A 21080-nucleotide genomic window follows, 5' to 3' on the forward strand; every position below is an offset into this window, starting at 1 on the left:
TACGCGTGAGTAGAACTTTTGGCCAGCGACGCGCACACGTCACCTACGCGTACGCGTGACACTCGGCACATGACCCACTTAAAGTGAAATCGCTGGGGCGATTTCTGAGCTGCCCATGCCCAAATCCAACTTGTTCCTGAGGGTATTTGTTGCAGAATTGAAGATTGAGCAAATGGGGGAGCACTTAGTTAGTCATGATGAGCCTTTAGTTAGTTTTCTAGAGAGAGAAGCTCCCTCTTCTCTCTAGAATTAGGTTAGGATTAGGTTAATTTCTCTTAGATCTAGCTTTGATTACTTGATTTCATCTTGTTTCCTTTACAATTTCTTGTTTCTACATCTTGATTCTCTTAGTTTGTAGTGTTAATTTTCTTTTTCATGCTCTCTTTTATGTTGATGAACCATTGTTGGATCTTGATTTCTTCTAATGCAATTTTATGTTTCCATGTCTTCTTTTACGTTTATCTTCATTGCTATTGTTGATTTCTTGTTCATGATGGTTATGGATCTTGTTAATTCTTGCATTTTGTGATGTTTATTTTTATTGCACACTAGGTGTTTGATAGAATGTTTCCTCTAGTTTTGAGTAGTTTTCTTTACTCTTGGCCTAGGCTAAGGAAATTGGGCAAAGTTGAGTCATTGGGTCTAATGGATTTGGTGATTTGAGAACCCTATGTGGTCAATTTGATAACCATTGAATCTAGCCTACTACTAAGTCAATTGGTTGCTAGGTTAGGGCTTATGGATTGATGTTGATCAAGCCATTTGATATACTTCAAGTATAGAAGTAAACTTAATGAGCTTGGTTCCTCATAATTGTCAATATATGGTTTGTTGACAAGGATGGTGATCTCAATTACCTTTGTCTAGCCAAGAGTTCTTTTTCTTGTTTTTTATTAATTCTTATTATTTACTTTCTTGCTATTTACTTTTCTTGTCATTTATTTCCTTGCCCTTTTATAAACCAAACCCCTTGTCCCTTCATAGCCAATACTTGACCACTTCATTGCAATTCCTTGTGAGACAAGCTGAGGGTTAAATACTTTGGTTAATTCTTATTGGGGTTTGTACTTGTGACAACCAAAATTTTTGATGTGAGAATTGTTTGTTGGTTTAGAGCTATGCTTACAACGAAGTTCTTATTTCTATAAGAGAAATTCTAGACCAACACGACAAATTCTCATTATCAGTTTTGCAGGTGGGGGACCAACAAGCTTGGCAAGGAAGCGCTCCTACCGAGCTATGTTATCAGTTGCGGGCAACCTCGGTGACAACCGAACGTCATCCCATTTCCCACAAATGACATTCCAGGCATCAGATCTTAATACAAATGCTTCAAACCTAGATGATCCTGTGGTTATCTCCGTCCAGCTCGGAGACTTGTTGGTACAAAAAGTACTCCTAGATCCAGGTAGCAGTATAGACGTCCTATTCTACTCAACCTTCCGTAAGATGAAACTCAGTGATAATATACTCCAACACACCACGGGCGACCTAGTTGGCTTTTCAGGTGAACATGTCCCAGTGATGGGATCCGTGTGGTTACAAACCACACTGGGTGAGCATCCTTTATCCAAAACTTCTGATGTTCAGTTCCTAGTTGTTGATTGTTTCTGTCCATAAAACCTAATACTTGGTCGACCATTTTTAAATAAGTTCGGCGCTATTGTATAAAAAAATTCATCTTTGTGTCAAGTTTTCCGTGCAAGATGACCTTATCGCGACCATTCACAGCGACCATCGGGAAGCTCGCCAATGTTACAACATCAGCCTTAAACAACCAAGCCGAGATATAGATGCCCATGTTAACAACATCAGCAGCACCAACAAGCTCCAATCACTAGCCAACCTTAACCCAAAGGCCGAATTCACTGAAAGGCCTACACCAACAGAGAACCTGCAGAAAGTTTACTTTTATAATAATCTAGACAAATTCACTTATGTAGGTACAACTCTCAGCTCGGAGGACAAACTCTCCCTAGAGAAATTTTTGTAATAACACGTCGACCTCTTTGTGTGGACACCTGCTGATATGCCTAGAATTGACCCTTCAGTCATTTCCCACAAACTGGCATTAGATCCATCTGCCCGACCTATAGGTCAGAAGAAAAGAAATCTGGGTATTGAAAAGAAACATGCGTCCTTGGAAGAAACCAAGAAGCTCATCAACGCCGGCATTATCAAAGAAGTTCGGTTCACAACATGGCTGGCGAATGAGGTAATGGTAAAAAAATACAACAGTAAATGGCGCATGTATGTTGATTTCACAGATCTCAACAAAGCATGCCCCAAAGATGCTTATCCCTTACCCTCTATTGACTCTTTAGTAGATAGTACTTCAGGATATAGAACTTTAAGTTTCATGGATGCATATTCTGGTTATAACCAGATTCTAATGCATCCCCCTTACCAAAATAAAACTGCATTCATTACTGCCTATGGAAATTACTATTATAAGGTTATGCCTTTTGGACTTAAGAATGCAGGTGCCACATATTAGCATCTAATGGACAAAGTCTTCTCAAATCAAATCGGCAGAAACATGGAAGTGTATGTCAACAACATGGTAGCTAAAACAAAGCCCGACGATAATCATTTGGATGACCTGCTGGAGATCTTCAACCAAATCCGACAATATAACATCTGACTCAACCCTGAGAAATGTGCCTTTGGAGTACAAGGGACAAGTTTTTTGGATTTCTACTCACAAATTGAGGCATAGAGGCTAACCCAGAAAAATGCCGAGTAGTCTTGGACATGACGAGCCAACAAATGATTAAGGAGGTCCAACGCCTAACAGGGAGACTTGCTGCCTTGTCTAGATTTTTACCATGCCTAGCCTCCAAATCTTTCCACTTTTTTCAGACGTTAAAAAAGAAAAATAATTTTATTTGGAATCAGGATTGCGAAAATGCTTTTTCTAGCATAAAAACGATAATTTCAAAACCTCCTATTTAACAAAAACCCCTACAAGGGGAAGAGCTTTACTTATATTTATCTGTTACTAACTGGGGAATAAGTTTTGTACTTGTCATAGAAAGACAAAAGCAGCAACAACTGATTTACTTTATCAGCAAGTGCCTGCAGAATGCCGAGCTTCACTACTCGAAAATCGAGAAATTAGCTCTAGCTTTGATCTTTTCAGCTCAGCGTCCTCGGCCATATTTTCAGAGTCACAGCATCATTGTCAAAACAGATCAACCACTCCGACAGGTGTTGCATAAGCTCGAGCTTGCAGGCCGACTTATTAAATGGTCGGTCAAACTTTTAGAGTTTGATATCAGATACTAGAGCAGAATGCCGGTCAAATCCCAATACCTAGCAGATTTTATCACCGAATTCACTACACCATGCCCGAAGAATCAGCTAACGGAGTGGACACTCTATGTGGACAGATCCTCAAATCCGCAAAGGTGTGGTGCTGGGGTTTTTCTTGAAGACGGCTGAGGATTTGTGATCGAACAGTCTCTACATATCTCTTTCAAAGCCAGCAACAATCAAACTGAATACGAAGCCCTGATCGCCAGCCTCAAACTAGCAACAGAGTTAAATATCTCAGAAATCAAGGTATTCTGTGATTCATTGCAAGTGGTGCAGCAGGTAAACAATCTCTTTCAAGTCAAAGATCCATTGTTGGGAAAATATCTTGATGTTGTAAAAACATTGATCTCAAATTTTTTGAAATTTGAAATCAATTATATACCCCAAGAAAGAAACCACCGAGCTGATATTTTATCAAAGCTCGCTAGTTCACAAGCACCCACTTCATCTCTTTATCGATCTACACTTTCATCTCCAAGTGTAAATTTAACAGAAATTCTGAGTTTAGTACAAGCCGAGGATTGGAGGATGTCGTGCCTCGAATATATCAAATATGGAATCATCCCATAAGAAACCACTAATGCTTGAAAATTCCGACGACAGATATCATTCTTCACCATATACAACAACTCCTTATATCGGCGAGGTTTTTCTCGTCCTTTGTTAAAGTGTTTATCCAGGTCAGAGCTAGAGCTTGCACTAGCCGAGGCTCACGAAGGTATATGTGGAACACATGTTGGGGCACGGAGCTTATCCTCCAAGATCTTACGAGCAGGTTTCTACTGGCCAACACTACAAAATGATTGCATCAAAAAGGTCAAAACATGCCCAGGTTGTCAAAAGCACAGCTTGATCATACACTTGCCAGTTGAGGAACTACATAACTCCGAAGTAAGTTGGCCTTTCAACCACTGGGGGTTTGATATACTCGGCCCCTTCCCCTTAGCACTTGGACAGGTAAAATTTTTTATTGTCGCTATCAATTACTTCTCAAAATGGATAAAAGCCCTACCTCTGGCAAAAATTGCATCCCAGCAAATGATTTCTTTTGTCTGGAAACACATTATCTGTCGATTCAGCATACCTCGGCACATTATCACAGATAATGGTCGCCAGTTTGTCGATAACAAATTCAAATCTTTTTTGCAGAATTTAGGAATCAAACAACACTTCTCTTCGGTAGAACATCCATAAATGAATGGATTAGCAGAGGCCGCGAATAATGTCCTCCTACATGCTGATGCGCGGAAAACTTGTCTCTCAACAAATCTCCCTTCGGCAAGTGTACCGAATTGTCGTCAAGTAAAACTCACAATAGAGTGAAGTCGAATCCCACAGAGATTAACGGATTAAGCAATCAATGGTTAATTGATTATCCTAGTTAGACGAATCATAATGGAGTGATAAGTAACAAGGAAATGTAAATTGACAGAAAAGTAAAGAAAGCAATAAAGTATAGAAAAGTAAAATGACAAGAAAAGTAAATGTAAGAACTAAAAATAAAATGAACATTGGGATTAAGAGATATTGCAATCCTCCGGATCATGTTCATTCTCATCTCTTCCTCAATCAATGCACTCATTGATCTCCTTGGCAATCTTAAGTGATTGAATTACAATTTCTTGTAATTCAATCTCTCAAATCTTGATCAATAGCCAATTCCTTGGTCAATTGCTCATGAGAAGAGATGAAGTATGGTCACTGATTATACCACATGCATTTTCCAAATCAAGTGTTGAGAGGATTATAGTCACATATCCATCCAAACCCAATTTGGTCCAGCATGAGAAAGCATTTCTAGCTTGATCTCTTCATTCCTCTTTCAAGGTTCAGAAGAGATCCAAGTATGAATAGCTTCTTTTCCAAGATAACTACCCAATTGGATGAAGACCGAAAGCTTTCAAGTAAAATCAAGAGAAAAGAAAGAAGAAGAAGAATAAGAACTACAATTGATTCATTGAATCACAATAGAGCTCTCGAACCCAATGTAAAGAGTTAGTTGATCATTGCTCTACCAAAATAGAAAAGAAAGAAAGTGCAGAAAAGTAAAGATGAAGATTGAAACTGAAAATAAAACTTCAAAATTCATAAATGAAAAGTATAAAGAAAGAAAAGGAAAAGTGTGTGAGGGAAGGGAGTCCGAAGACCCCTCTTCCATCCCCAATTCCAGAATTCTCCAGACTTGTCTAACCTAAGATGATTTCAATGTAAAAACTAAGGCCTTTATATAGGCTCTCCTAAATTACAAAATGAAATTAAAAGCAAATTACAATTAAATGAAAATTCCTATTCTAGATGCTTCTTGTGGCCTTGATTGGTTGACAACTGTGGGCTTGCTTGCTTGAGCTTTGAAGTGGGCTTGAGAGAGAAGTGAGTCAAGTTGAGGTCTAGGTGCTAAAGTTAGTGCCAAAGTTAGCCAAACTAACGCTACAAGTGTGGCGTTAGTGCTAAAGTTATTGTGGCTAACGTTGCACTTGCTGCCCAGTTGGTGTTTTTGGGGCTTAAAAGATGCCTCTTGTTTGTACTCCAATTTTATGCCCACTATAGAGTATTATATATCGTTGGAAAATTCTGAATGTCAGCTTTCTAATGCAACTGGAATCACCTCAACTGGACCTCTGTAACTCATGTTATGCTCCTTTGAAGTGGACATGGTCGCTGGCATATATGCCAACGTTACTGGAAATGTTGATTGCCAATAACGCTAGCGATTTCCCGTTTCTGAAGCTCAAACTTAGTGTCCACCCCATACTATTATATATCGTTGGAAAGCCCTGGATGTCTACTTTCCAATGCCTTTGAAAGCACGTCATTTGAAGCTCTACAACTCGAGTTATACTTCTTTGAAGGTGAAAAGGTCAGTTGGCCTAAATACAGGCTGATACCATGTTCATCATTACACTTTCGGGGCAGGTTTTCTCCCTCAAATTTAGTGTCAACCATGTAGTGCCATATATGCTTGGAAAGCTCTGGAATCCTACTTTCCAATGCCACTGAAATCACCTCATTTGGAGCTTTGTGGCTCAAGTTATGCGTGTTTGAAGAAGGCATGGTCAGGCTGCCAGGTGGGACTTTTGCGCACGTTAACTACCACGTTAACTAAGTTAACGTATGTTAACTAAGTTAACGTGGGAGTTAACGTGGCTTATTGGGGGCTTGTGAGTTCACTCCAATGTTAGTGAGAATGTTTGGTGTCACTAACATTGTCGATCACCACCTTTCTCCACGTTAGCTTCCACGTTAACTAAGTTAACGTGGGAGTTAACGTGGCTTTGTTGTAACTTGGGCCAACGTTAGTGACAATGTTGAATGTCACTAACGTTGGCTTTCCCCCTTTCTTTTTAACGTTAGAGGCCACGTTAACTAAGTTAACGTGGGAACTAACGTGCCCACTTATGAGCTTGGTCCAACGTTAGTGATAATGTTAAGTGTCACTAACGTTGGCTCCATTTCCTTTCTTCAAGGTTAATGCCACTAACTTTTCCCACTAACATTGGGGCTTTCCTTCCTTCCACGTTAGTGCCTACGTTAGTGTAACTAACATAGCCACTAACGTGGCTCTTCTCTTCTTCTTTTGGCCTGAAATCAATCAAACAAAGTGCATCAAAGTCTTGCTCTTAATCATGGATCATGCATCATCCAATTTATCATATAATTCATGCAAAATCCTGATGAAATCATGTAAAATGCACAATGTATTCTTGAATCAAGATGTAAGTGAATATCCACCCAAAACAAGCTTATTTCCTAAGAAAATGCATGAAACTACCTTAAAAACAGTAAAAAAAAGGTCAGTGAAACTGGCCAAGATGCCCTGGCATCACAACACCAAACTTAAAGCTTGCTTGTCCCTAAGCAAGTACTAGAACAAGAGAATGATGAATGGAATGCCACGAGAAATGAGTCATTCTTGTGGAGGTCATGTCCCTGGTTTTATAGTGGTTTCATGCATAGCAACTTAGGTTCATTCCTAGCTTTCAGACCTTTATCATGTCCTAGAATACTCACTGTGATTGCATCCCATGAGACTTTTATTCATTGATCCTTTTGTTGTCATTTCAGGGCTTATTTTTGTTCTTAGGCTAAGTGCTCTGTAAGGGGGCAACTCTTTAAAATAAGCTTTCAGCCAACACTCCCGAACCAGTTGGTTCAAGGTGCTAGGTGTTGAAGCACCCCTAAGGACTTACTTGCTCAAGTCTCTCCCCCATACATACACACCACAGGCACATAATTTATTTGTTTTCTTTTCTTGAGACCTTGGTGTCCAGCACCTCTTTGGGTTACTAAATGCTCTGTAGTGAGGGTTACTCTTGATAGTGGACTTTCAGCTGATAATCCCGGGTTAGTTAACCCAAGTTACCAAGTGATAAAGCACCCCAAAGAGCTTATTCATCCAAGTAGATCCCTCACACAAGAGCACCACAGACACATGCTTCAAGATTAAAACCATTGGTGCCTAGCCTTATTGCTTACTTTTTTTTCTTTTATTCTTCCACTTTCATTGTTCTTTCCCTCTTTCTTATTAGGATCTTCTTATTTAGCTAGTCTTATGGGGTGTGTCTCAAGCATAGTATTCATGACAGATAGTTGTCCTCCCACCTTATGGTTGAACCAACTTAGCTAACTTATGACCACACCATAAACTCATGAACTTACTCCATAGTATGAACTCTACTCTGGTCTTTTATAAAACACTCATTCTCTTTTCATTTGATTCAACAGGGACAAGCATACTAGTAAGCAAAGTAAGGATGCAGTAATGACATTCAGACTAGAAAACACAGCCTTAATCAATAAAAAGAATTGACATGCTTATTCACAAGGAGAAAGCACACATACATACAAAGAACATAGAAGACAATCATGCAAATTAAAGTGCTGGAAATAAGTAAGAGGAGAAAGGAACTTTACCACCTTGTATTTTATCTTCATTGTTGTTGCCCTTTTCCTCCTATTCTTCCCCTTTCCACACTAGACATAGAATGATTGCTTATACTCAAGCAACAATTAGAACAGTGGTGATGGGGTTTATGATGGATCATGAATGTCTTAAAATAAAGTGTGAGTATGCATGTGTTTCAGCAAGCAAGATTATGGATCACAACAAAAGCACAAGAAGTAAAACAGAGACAATGTGATTGCATTAATGAGTGGTGTTGGCATGGTACTTTGCATGAAAGTTAAGTGGCAACACCAAACTTAGTGTGCCACTGTCAATTTAGAATGTTGCAAGTACCTAGTGAAGATTGAAAATCAAATTGTTGCATGGTAACACCAAACTTAGAGTGCAATCATATGCCAAATTATTGAAAGTAAACTAAACAAAGCAAGAAAATTTTACCTACGGTTGGGTTGCCTCCCAATAAGCGCTCTTTTAATGTCATTAGCTTGACATGTTGTTCATGACTTTCTTCCTCTTCTTCCAGTTTGTTAAGAGGAATGACCTCAAGAGGAAAGAGGAGCCAGTTAATGCCCCTTGTTTTGAGTGCCTCTCCCCAGCAAGCCTTCTTCTGTTGTTAGCTTGAGTAAACTTGCTTGTTGGGGTGGGATGGGATGGCTTTTGGTTGACCTTTTCTTCTTCATGAATATTGTCCTTCTTTTTTTGGTCACCATCCTTTTTTTAGTGTTCATGTTGATTGCCTTTACCACCTTGATTTCAGGATTTGGGTATTGTATGATGGGTGGAGCATCCTCTTCATCAAGAACTTCTTGAATTGGTGGTTCAATGAACTCACCCTCTATGCAACTCTCTGTTTCATTGGAGTGTGGGCTCCCTTGATTGACTTCCTCATTTGTTCTTGACCTTTGAATGAACTCCTCTGTTTCTGGAGAGAGTGAAGTGGTCTCTCTTTGTGCTCTCAGCTCTTCAATGAATTGTTCTTCAGAATAGAGTTGTGCATTCTGTCTCAATTTTTCTTCATGGTCCCTTCTTGCTATTTTCTCCTCTTCATTTGTCTTTATTATTTCTTCAAGGAGGAGCTCTATCCTAATGAGTTTCTCTTCTTCTCTACTTCTTTTGAGCTCTTCCATGAAGAATTCCATCCTAGCAAGTCTATCTAAAGGTGGTTAGGTAGGTTGTAATAGTTGGGCGGGGTTGGTTTGTGAATGGAATTGGTTGTTTTGTGGTTGTGTGTTCTGAAAGTGGTATGACTCTTGTGGGTAGTGGATTGAGTTTTGTGGATGGTGAAATGAATTGTATGGATTTTGGATAGACTTTTGTGCTGAGGCATACTCAAATGATGAAGGATTTAGGCATGTGAAACTTGGAGGTGAGGTTGTATAATTGAGAGGTGATGGCTCTTGATGAATGGGGTATGAATGAGTGAAATCTCTGTGACTTTGATCTTCCCAGCCACAACTTGAGTAGTGATCAAAGTCATCAAAATATGGACCATTTTGTGACCCTGGGAAGCACCTCATTTCATGTTCTTGATACTCCCACCCACCATGAGCATAGTAAAGTGAATCATTCTGTGGTGGTGGAGAGTTTCCCATGAAATTTGATTGACTAGAATATGATGGATGCTCCTTTCTTTCCTGCAGAAAGCTCTGTCTCAAACAATAATCACCAAAAGAAATTGGAATCTCCATTGTCACAGATGAGGAAATTTCCAGTGAGGCAATATCACAAACAGTTAGTTAGCAAAGAAAATAAAGAAATAAAAGAAAACAAAGACAAAAGAAAAGTGTCTAATCTAGTAAATCAATCAACCGGTAGTTTGTTAATCACAATTAATCCCCGGCAACGGCGCCATAAACTTGATGCGCGGAAAACTTGTCTCTCAACAAATCTCCCTTCGGCAAGTGTACCGAATTGTCGTCAAGTAAAACTCAAAATAGAGTGAAGTCGAATCCCACAGAGATTAACGGATTAAGCAATCAATGGTTAATTGATTATCCTAGTTAGACAAATCATAATGGAGTGATAAGTAACAAGGAAATGTAAATTGACAGAAAAGTAAAGAAAGCAATAAAGTGCAGAAAAGTAAAATGACAAGAAAAGTAAATGTAAGAACTAAAAATAAAATGAACATTGGGATCAAGAGATATTGCAATCCTCCGGATCATGTTCATTTTCATCTCTTCCTCAATCAATGCACTCATTGATCTCCTTGGCAATCTTAAGTGATTGAATTACAATTTCTTGTAATTCAATCTCTCAAATCTTGATCCATAGCCAATTCCTTGGTCAATTGCTCATGAGAAGAGATGAAGTATGGTCACTGATTATACCACATGCATTTTCCAAATCAAGTGTTGAGAGGATTATAGTCACATATCCATCCAAACCCAATTTGGTCTAGCATGAGAAAGCATTTCTAGCTTGATCTCTTCATTCCTCTTTCAAGGTTCAGAAGAGATCCAAGTATGAATAGCTTCTTTTCCAAGATAACTACCCAATTGGATAAAGACCGAAAGCTTTCAAGTAAAATCAAGAGAAAAGAAAGAAGAAGAAGAATAAGAACTACAATTGATCCATTGAATCACAATAGAGCTCTCTAACCCAATGTAAAGAGCTAGTTGATCATTGCTCTACCAAAATAGAAAAGAAAGAAAGTGCAGAAAAGTAAAGATGAAGATTGAAACTGAAAATAAAACTTCAAAATTCATAAATGAAAAGTACAAAGAAAGAAAAGGAAAAGTGTGTGAGGGAAGGGAGTCCGAAGACCCCTCTTCCATCCCCAATTCCAGAATTCTCCAGACTTGTCTAACCTAAGATGATTTCAATGTAAAAACTAAGGCCTTTATATAGGCTCTCCTAAATTACAAAATGAAATTAAAAGCAAATTACAATTAAATGAAAATTCCTATTCTAGATGCTTCTTGTGGCCTTGATTGGTTGACAATTGTGGGCTTGCTTGCTTGAGCTTTGAAGTGGGCTTGAGAGAGAAGTGAGTCAAGTTGAGGTCTAGGTGCTAAAGTTAGTGCCAAAGTTAGCCAAACTAACGCTACAAGTGTGGCGTTAGTACTAAAGTTATTGTGGCTAACGTTGCACTTGCTGCCCAGTTGGTGTTTTTGGGGCTTAAAGGATGCCTCTTGTTTGTACTCCAATTTCATGCCCACTATAGAGTATTATATATTGTTGGAAAGATCTATATGTCATCTTTCTAACGCAACTGAAATCACCTTAATTGGACCTTTGTAACTCAAGTTATGCTCCTTTGAAGTGGACATGGTCGCTGGCATATATGCCAACGTTACTGGAAATGTTGATTGCCAATAACGCTAGTGATTTCCCGTTTCTGAAGCTCAATCTTAGTGTCCACCCCATACTATTATATATCATTGAAAAGCTCTGGATGTCTACTTTCCAATGCCTTTGGAAGCGCATCATTTGGAGCTCTACAACTCGAGTTATACTTCTTTGAAGGTGAAGAGGTCAGTTGGCCTAAATACAGGCTGATACCATGTTCATCATTGCACTTTTGGGGCGGGTTTTCTCCCTCAAATTTAGTTTCAACCATGTAGTGCCATATATGCTTGGAAGGCTCTGGAATCCTACTTTCCAATGCCACTGAATACACCTCATTTGGAGCTTTGTGGCTCAAGTTATGCATGTTTGAAGAAGGCATGGTCAGGCTGCCAGGTGGGACTTTTGCCCACGTTAACTACCACGTTAACTAAGTTAACGTGTGAGTTAACGTGGCTTATTGGGGGCTTGTGAGTTCACTCCAACGTTAGTGAGAATGTTTGGTGTCACTAACGTTGCCGATCACCACCTTTCTCCACGTTAGCTACCACGTTAACTAAGTTAACGTGGGAGTTAACGTGCCTTTGTTGTAACTTGGGCCAACGTTAGTGACAATGTTGAATGTCACTAACGTTGGCTTTCCCCCTTTTTTCTTAACGTTAGAGGCCACGTTAACTAAGTTAACGTGGGAACTAACGTGCCCACTTATGAGCTTGGTCCAACGTTAGTGATAATGTTAAGTGTCACTAACGTTGGCTCCATTTCCTTTCTTCAAAGTTAATACCACTAACTTTTCCCACTAACGTTGTGGCTTTCCTTCCTTCCACGTTAGTGCCTACGTTAGTGTAACTAACATAGCCACTAACGTGGCTCTTCTCTTCTTCTTTTGGCCTGAAATCAATCAAACAAAGTGCATCAAAGTCTTGCTCTTAATCATGGATCATGCATCATCCAATTTATCATATAATTCATGCAAAATCCTGATCAAATCATGTAAAATGCACAATGTATGCTTGAATCAAGATGTAAGTGAATATCCACCCAAAACTAGCTTATTTCCTAAGAAAATGCATGAAACTACCTTAAAAACAATAAAGAAAAGGTCAGTGAAACTGGCCAAGATGCCCTGGCATCACATGCCTTAAAGAAAAAGCTCGATAACGCCAAAGGACTTTGGGCCGACCTAGTCCCCGAGGTAATTCAGGGGTACAATAAAACTGTTCACTCAACAACAAAGGAAATACCGTTCTGACTAGTATACGGTTCAGAAACAATGATCCCCGTAGAGATCTCACAATCCTCACTCCGAACACAATTTTCTGACCTCCACAAAGACAATGAAGCTCGAAAACATGAGCTTGATGTCATTGAAGAAGTTCGCAGTCTAACAGAGATTCGTCATCGAGCTATGCAATTGAATATAGCTCGGCGGTACAACCAACACCTTAAACTAAGATCTTTCCAAGAAAACGACTTAGTCTTGAGGAAAGAAGAGCAAATCAGGAAACCCCCTGCTCACGGCAAATTAGCAGCAAACTGGGAAGGTCCTTTTCGAATAACGAAAGTATTAGGTAACGGTGCTTACCGTCTACAATCACTTGATGGTATTGTTATACCGAACACTTGGAATGTCTCTTCTTTAAAACTTTATTATAGTTAGAGCAGGGTCAAGCTTGTACTCTTTTTCCTACTCACAAGATTTTTCCCACAAAGGTTTTGCTTGGAGAGGTTTTAACAAGGCAAGCCTACCTGCACCCTTGTATTCAAAGGTTATAAATTTATCACTACTTATACGCATTATTCTTTTCAAATTATGTCTAAATTTGTCTCTTCATTAACAATTACCAAATATTCTTTCATGCTCGGCATATTAGCCATTGATACAATAAACAGAATTCTATTTTCATCAAGGTCAATCAATTTCCTGACCTATACTCTATCCTCGAATATACTAAAAATCAATCAAGCTTATGAAGCTTCTAAACATACAAATACCGACTTCCTGTCAAACACACCAACAAGGTCGATTACACAATCCAAACATTCCTAATGTTATCAACATAATATTAGGGAATCCAAAAACATTTAGTTTATCAAACTAAAGCAATAAAAAGTTCAATATATTACAACCAAGCAATATTAGGCAAAATTCAAAAAACCAAATCTCCATTTGCAATTAAAAGATCAGTTATCTACCCCGGTCTCACCCTCCTCTTCTGGAGCAACCTCCTCATCATCAATAAGCATACCATTATGCACAAGCTTCACCGGATCCATTGCAATAAAATCCTGCTCGGGTGCTGGTAGCACGAATCCCCACACTTTCGTACTAGTGTACCAGCAAGTACACTGGGTCGTCCAAGTAATACCTGAGCGAGTCAGGGTCGATCCCACGAGGATTGTGGCTTGAAGTAAACTATGGTTATCCTGCAGATCTTAGTCAGGCAGATCAGAAGGAGTCAAATTTAACGTGTTTTAATATTGTATAAATTACTTTTTATATCAAATATTTGGATGTTAAATAGGAATAATGAATTAAATAGAATCAATAAAGGGAATAGAGTTGAGGCTTGGAGTTCCTTAGCCTTTCAGAATTAATTCTAGCAATACTATCTTCTCTGCTTGTGAGTGATCTTCTTCTATGGCAGGCTGTAAGTGATTGACACTGGTTTGAGCAGCTGCCAATACTCCTCTAGATCAGAACCTCAGGTTTAGTGGGGATCCATTCTGATTGAGGGTGAATCTCGTGTTGGTTCTAGCCTCTACCAAAGAGACCCTAATCTCCCTGAAAATTGGCTGAACTGATGTCTCGAGAAGTCCCCAATGAAGTCGTGGATTAGCCGTCTGAGAGACGTATATTCAAGCTGGAGGTTCATCATTGTCCGATGAAAGGTGCAATTTGAACCCATGTAGAATGTGATAACCTTATGCCAGTTCAACGCATTCATAGTGATGAAAAATGAATATACATCTTAGAGATAGATCAAACACGGATCAAAGAAGAAACAGAAATACTTTTATTAATTCATAGGACTCAGCAGGGCTCCTCCCCTAAACCTAGGAGGTTTAGAAACTCATATTGAAAGTAAGATTCAGTGGTGAAAACCAAAATAGGGCTGAAGGTGATTAACAACGAGTAATCTTCTACTTTAAATAATAAACTAGTGACTAGTAAGGGTAAAATAGTCTATTTAGTGCTAAAATCCACTTCTGGGGCCAATTTTGTAAGTGTTTTGGCTGAGTTTTGATGAAATCCACGTTCTATGAGGCTCCTTGGGCATGGAATGCCAGCTAGGGGGTCCACTTTGCGCCTTTGGACGTTGGGCTCTGCTCTTTGGGCGCTGGACACCTGGAAGGGGCAGGTAGCTGATCTTGGACGCCAGTTTTGGGTCTTCAAATCTAAAGCAAAGTATGAACTATTATATATTTCTGAAAAGCTCTGGAAGTCAACTTTCCATATCCGTTGAGATCGCATCATTTAGACTTCTATAGCTCCAGAAAATCTCTTCCAAATGTAGGAAGGTCAGATCTGGACAGCATCTGCAGTGCTTTCTCTGTCTCTGAATCAGACTTCTGCTCCAGCTCCTCCAGAAAATACCTGAAATTTTCCAAAAACACAAAAACTTATAGTAGAATCATAAAATGTAATTTAAACACTAAAACCTATAAATACTCAATAAAAACTAAAAAAAAACTACTAAAAACTATATGAAAGTGATGCCAAAAAGCGTATAAAATATCCGCTCATCACAACACCAGGGAATCAATAAGGTCAATGCTCATGTATCCCTCAGGAATATATGGATGCTGCATAGCTTTGACAGCATTCAGTATGAACTTTTCCTCATTGACTCTCAGGGTTACTTCCTATTTTTCAACATTAATGAGGGTCCGTCCTATAACTAGAAAAGGTCTTCCTAGGATAAGGGATGCACTCTTGTACCCTCCATGTCCAATACCACAAAGTTAGTAGAAAAGACAAAGGGTCCAACCCTGGCAATCATATCTTCAACTACTCCTGATGGTATCTTAATAGAACCATCAGCAAGTTGAAGGCACATGCAGGTTGGTTTGACTTCATTAGTCAAACTAAGCTTCTTTATTAGTAAAGCAGGTATTAGGTTGATGCTTGCTCCAAAGTCACATAAAGCTGTCCTTGTACAAGCATCACTTAGTGTGCATGGTATCATAAAGCTTCCAGGATCTTTAAGCTTCTCTGGTAAGCTATTCTGAATGACTTCACTGCATTTCTCAGTGAGGAGAGAACTTTTGCGTGGTCTAGAAATTTGCGGATAAAACCTCATTGCAAGTATAGTTTCTAAACCTTCAAAAGTCCTTTCATACAAAAGTTTTGGTTGTCACAAGTAACAAACCCCTAAATAAATTGATAACCGAAGTATTCAAACCTCGGGTCGTCTTCTCATTCGGAGTTTTTCTTGTCACGCGATCGCGTCAGTCACGCGACCGCGTCATATGTGTTCTGCTTAAGGCGCGCGGTTGTGTCAGTCATGCGACCGCATCGCTACTTCTTCGCTCTTGGCATGCGTCCGCGTCGCCCATGCGATCGCGTAGATGCCAGTTTCTTCACAAACTCCGTTTTATGCTTTCCTTCCATTTTTGTATGTTTCCTTTCCATCCTTTAAGTCATTCTTGCCTTAGAAGATCTGAAACTACTCAACACACTAATCACGGCATCGAATGGAAATAAAGGTAATTAAAATAATTAATTTGAAAGCATAGGAAACATGTTTTTTCACATACATCACATAATAAGGAAGGGAAAGTAAAACCATGCAATTAATATGAATAAGTGGGTGAAGGATTGAATAAATCACTCAAACTAAGCACAAAATATATCATAAAATATGGGTTTATCAACCTCCCCACACTTAAACAATAGCATGTCCTCATGCTAAGTCTAAGAGTAATGTTAGGTTGAAGTGGTGGAATGTCATGCAATGCAATCTAATCTAAATGCAACTACCTAAATGAATGATGCATCATGCAATTCTAGTTTTTATTCACTTGTATATAAAGCTTGCATGTAGTTGAATTAATTCACATTCTCAAGGAGTCATATATATATATAGCCAAACCTTAGATAATGATAAAGCACTTTTACAGTTGAAATGGAAAAGAAAAACATTTTATAAACTTGCAAGACAATTAATAATTTAGCAGAGATATATGTTAATGAGCTATTGAACCCTCACTGGATTTTTTGTGTTTACTCTCTAGTCACTCAGTGTTTATTGGTTTAATCACTCTATTCTTCTTTTTATCCTTACTTTCTATAACTTTGTTCTTCATCTAACCAATCAACAATTATAGAATATAGACATACAAAAGTCATGAGGTGCTTAGTTAAGGTTGTAATGGGGCCAAGGTAAAGGTAAGGGTATATGTATAAGGCTAAGTGAGCTAATAAGTGAATCCTTAATTAGTCTAAGATCTCACCTAACATACATACTTTCTAAAGCAAAGCTTCTTTACCTATTTTCCTATATTTTCCCACTTTGGATGTCACATGCTCATGTTTCAATGTTTATTATTTTTATCCCATGTGCATTGCTTTATTTCTCAATTGGGGAATTCTTTTATGTCCCCTTTAATTAAATACTGAAGAATATATATATATATATATATATTTAATGCACATGGTAATTCAATTAATTTGATTTCACATGAGCATGCTTCCCAAAACTCTTTATTTTGAATTATTTTATTCTTTTCAACTTTTCTACCTTTTTGTTTTTATCATCCATGTTCCCAATGGGTTTTTTTCACATTTAAACCATACATACTTCCTATCTTAAGCTAACCAAGGATTCAACTTGGGATTTTTATTTTGTTTTTCTGCTTAAGGCTAGTAATGTGGTTTATAGAAAAAAAGGGATTTAAAGGCTCAAGGGGGCTAACAAGGGTGATGTGAAAGGTAGGTTATTTTGGGATAAGTGAGCTAAAATCAAATAATGGCCTCAATCACTCTCTTGGTATGTATTTCTATTCTATAATTGGACATATAGATTAAAACAAAGTAAAGAACATCAGAATAAAAAAGAAGGGCGGAACACACAGGAATAAAATATGATGGTTTGAATGTAACCATACAATTAAGCTCAAAACTCATAGGCTGTGTGTTCTCTAGCTCAAAAATCATTTATCACTTATGTATGTCATGCAGGTTTAGTTAAAAATTCCCATTATTCTCAATGTAAAACTTATATTGAATGGCTTTAAAGTTCTAGTGTTTCTCCTTGATAAAATGTTGTTAACTAACTAACATGTAATGCTATATATACAAGGTGTGTGGACTATTTCTATTATGTTCAAGTCCCTAGTTTACTTTCTTTTTATATTTTCAATTTAAACAAAGCTATCTTATGCTAAAAAGGGTAAACTATACTAATTAATCCACAATTTCTATAACTAATAAGTTAGAATTGCAACTAAACTAATTGGCTAAAATATGAACTAAAGTGCAACATAGAATAAATACATAAAAATAGCAATATATATAAGTACTAAGAAAATAAAAATAAAAATAAAAAGAGAAATACAGAAAAGTAGCAAAATAAATAAAAAGAGTATGTAGTGGTTCACCAAAAAAAAAAAAAAGAACGCCAAAGATGGCGACCTCCCCACACTTAAAATGTAGCATCGTTCTCGATGCTCACTCAAGCAGGGTGTGAAGGGGTGTCATCACTGGAAGGGTGGGTAGCTGGGGTCTTTGTGGTGGCGGTCGGAGGATCAGCCTGCTGCAGAGGAGGTGCTAACTGAATAGGGATCTCGGGGTCTACATCCTGAATCTGAGGCGGAGCCTCCTGATGTGATGCTGCCTGCTGGGTGGCTGCCTGCTCTGCCTCCTGCTGTGGATGAGTCTCAGCCTCGTGATCATCCGCCTCCTCCTCAGATGCCTCGGAGGGGATGTCGTCAGAGCGTATCATCAGCTTCAGGTGCTCATAGCATCGCTTGTTGCGACGCTCCATCTGGTCAAGCCGTTGAAACAGGCGGTGCACTAGATGATAGATGGGCTCTGGGGCAGGTGGAGGTGCAGTGGTGGTGGCAGGGGTAGCTGTGGAAGAAGAAGGGTCGGTAGATGGTGTGGCTGTCTCAACAGCAGCAGTGAGGAATAGAGGTCTATAGCCCAAAGCCAGAAAGTTCCTGCTATGAGGGATAATCTTATTGCATTCTGCAGCAGGTGGCTTTTCATCAGCATCCCCCCAAGGCACGTCAGCTCGACGGCCTAGCTGTGTAACCAGATAAGGAAAGGGAAGAGTGCCTCGGACGTGGACCCTGGCCATGTGGTACCGGATAAAGTGTGGCATGTACAGGTCCTTACCCTCCATCACACACCAAAGGAGGGTGATCATAGCGGCTGGTATCTCAGTCTCGTGAGTACTCGGCATAATGAAGTTGCTAAGTATCTGATGCCATAGCCGAGCCACATCATTCAGGTGAATCCGCTTGATTCCCTTTGGCATGGTGGTGTTCTGACCCATAATCCAAGGAACAGTTGGGTCAAGGGCTATCTGGGCCTTGACTGCATCCCAATCAAACTTCATAAAGCGCATATCTTCCTCAGCTTTCTGATAACCATCCAGCTGATTAGTTTTTGGCAGAAGCTTCAGAACATCTTCAATGGCCTCTTCAGTGACCAGAATATGCTTTCCTCTAAGGTTCACTGCATCTAGGGAGGTTTTGAAGTAATTGCAGTAGAATTCCCTAACCCAAGATGCATTGACCTCAGTCAGGTTTCTCTCCAGGAAGAACCAGCCTCTTTGTTTGATCTGGTCAGAGGTGTATTGCTGGAGTTCTTCTGGGATCTTCAAAGTTCTCTCCAGGTATAGGTTCCTAGAGTTTGCAAACACCGGATACTTCAGCTCACGGTATCGGTTTGCAAATTTCACTGGATCAGTAGCAGGGATTAGCTGGTCGGCCTTCTCCTGCGGGGTAAAATTTTTCTCCTGCAAGGATTCATCGTGCATCATATCTATGATGGACATAGAGGATTCTCCTCTTTTACGTTTGCCAGTAGTAGCCTTGCCTTTTTCTTTTCTCTGGCTGGCAGACATCCTGAAAAATAAAAAACCAGGATATAGTAAAAACAGAAAAACAAATAGGCAAATAATCAAAAGAAACATAAAGTGGCAAAGGAGCAAAAAGGATAAGGAAAATGAGTTAAGTAAATGTGCATTAAGGATTTTATAGGAGTTAAAAGTCCGAAAGGAAGAATTTACAATCCAAAATGTAATTGAATTCATGTTAAATAGAAAAATTAACATCATACCATGGTTAGAATGTTAAAAGAAAGTGAAAGAAAATCAGAAGAGAAGTTTTGATAGGTTAGGTTGGTTAGAATTGAAAAAGAGTTTAGGGAGTGAACATTAGTGAGTTAGTAAAAAGTGGGTTAAAGTAAGGGGTATAATGAAAATATTCCAAGTAACAAGTATTCACAGTTAGAAGCTATAAGTAACTCATATCCAAATAAGGAAAACAGGTTGATGATGATTCAAATAGATATAGAGAAAGCAAAAATTGGAATCAAACATCAAAAATGCAGTTTAGGAACCAGGAAATAAAAAAGGATAAGAAAGCATGCCCTGGCAATCATGAATTGGTTTGGTTAAAGCAGAGGAAAGCAGAGTTCAAAATGCAAAAACCAAAACATGAATGAAAATATTTTACAGAAATTTGGGCAGCATTCCGGCTAAAATTGGATTGTCCCAGAAAATAAACAGCAACAGAATAGTTCATATGAATCAAAATTAAAGCTGCAATTACATATAAGGAATATAAACATGAAAATTCAGTGTACAAAGCAGCAAGAAACAAGAAAGTACAGCATATGAACATTACAAGCATCACAGCAACAGCAGAATAAAACAAGAAACAGGAACAGTGCAATTAAACAGACCTAAATCCACTAACCACATCCTAGGCTACCTAACAACCTAAAATCCACTACAACATGCATATCTAACTAGCCTAAATATGAACAGAAACAAAAAAAATATGAATTAACTACGAAGGATAGAAGGGTGTCGTTCGTCGGAACCTGGTAGGCGTAAGAAAGAGAGTGGGGCAGAGAGGTGGCTGGGGATGACGGCGGTGGCGTTCGACACGGCGGAAGAGGGTGGCGCGGCGGCGGTGGCTGCTGTTCGGAGGAAGGGAGAGAAAGGTAGGGTAATGGGGGTAGGGGTAATAAGGGAAGGAAGGGGCTGTGGTTGGTGCTGGGCAGTGACGGCGGCGCGGTGGTGGTGGTGGCGCGGCGTGGGCAGTGGCGGTTAGGGGGGGAAGAAGAAGAAAGAAGAAGAGAGAAGGGGGAAGGAGGAAGGCGGGTGGGTGGTGGCGGGGTCTGGGTGGTCGGCGGCATCTGGCGGTGGTTGGGTGGTGGTTGGGGGTTGGAGAAGAAGAGAGGAAGTGGAGGGGTTTGGGGAGGGGGGGCGCGACTGATAGGGTTCGCATGACTGGGGGTTCTAATTTGAATCCACGCGATCGCGTGGGGCACGCGGTTGCGTGGTTGGGGCGAAAAGGTGGTTGACGCGATCGCGTGGGTGACGCGATCGCT

General features: G+C 39.4%; 1 protein-coding gene across 1 annotated transcript; it reads left to right on the plus strand.

Moving 5' to 3' along the window:
* The first annotated feature begins 1239 nt into the window (after nucleotides 1-1239).
* LOC112721170 (uncharacterized) lies at nucleotides 1240-2497 on the plus strand. The gene is made up of 3 exons (XM_025772247.1): nucleotides 1240-1606; nucleotides 1707-1943; nucleotides 2052-2497. Exons 1-3 carry the CDS (start codon nucleotides 1240-1242, stop codon nucleotides 2495-2497), a joined length of 1050 nt encoding a protein of 349 aa, XP_025628032.1.
* The last annotated feature ends 18583 nt before the right edge of the window (nucleotides 2498-21080 follow it).

This window comes from Arachis hypogaea, chromosome 11, assembly GCF_003086295.3.
Source record: "Arachis hypogaea cultivar Tifrunner chromosome 11, arahy.Tifrunner.gnm2.J5K5, whole genome shotgun sequence".
NCBI classification, from domain to species: Eukaryota; Viridiplantae; Streptophyta; class Magnoliopsida; order Fabales; family Fabaceae; genus Arachis; species Arachis hypogaea.

Excerpts from the sequence above, each read along its gene's own strand:
- LOC112721170 (XM_025772247.1), top strand. The coding sequence starts at position 1,240 with ATGTTATCAGTTGCGGGCAACCTCGGTGACAACCGAACGTCATCCCAT. Across the intron at positions 1,607-1,706 it reads TCAGTTCCTAGTTGTTGATT|ATGACCTTATCGCGACCATT; the intron begins GTTTCTGTCCAT and ends TTTCCGTGCAAG. Across the intron at positions 1,944-2,051 it reads AGACAAATTCACTTATGTAG|TCATTTCCCACAAACTGGCA; the intron begins GTACAACTCTCA and ends TTGACCCTTCAG.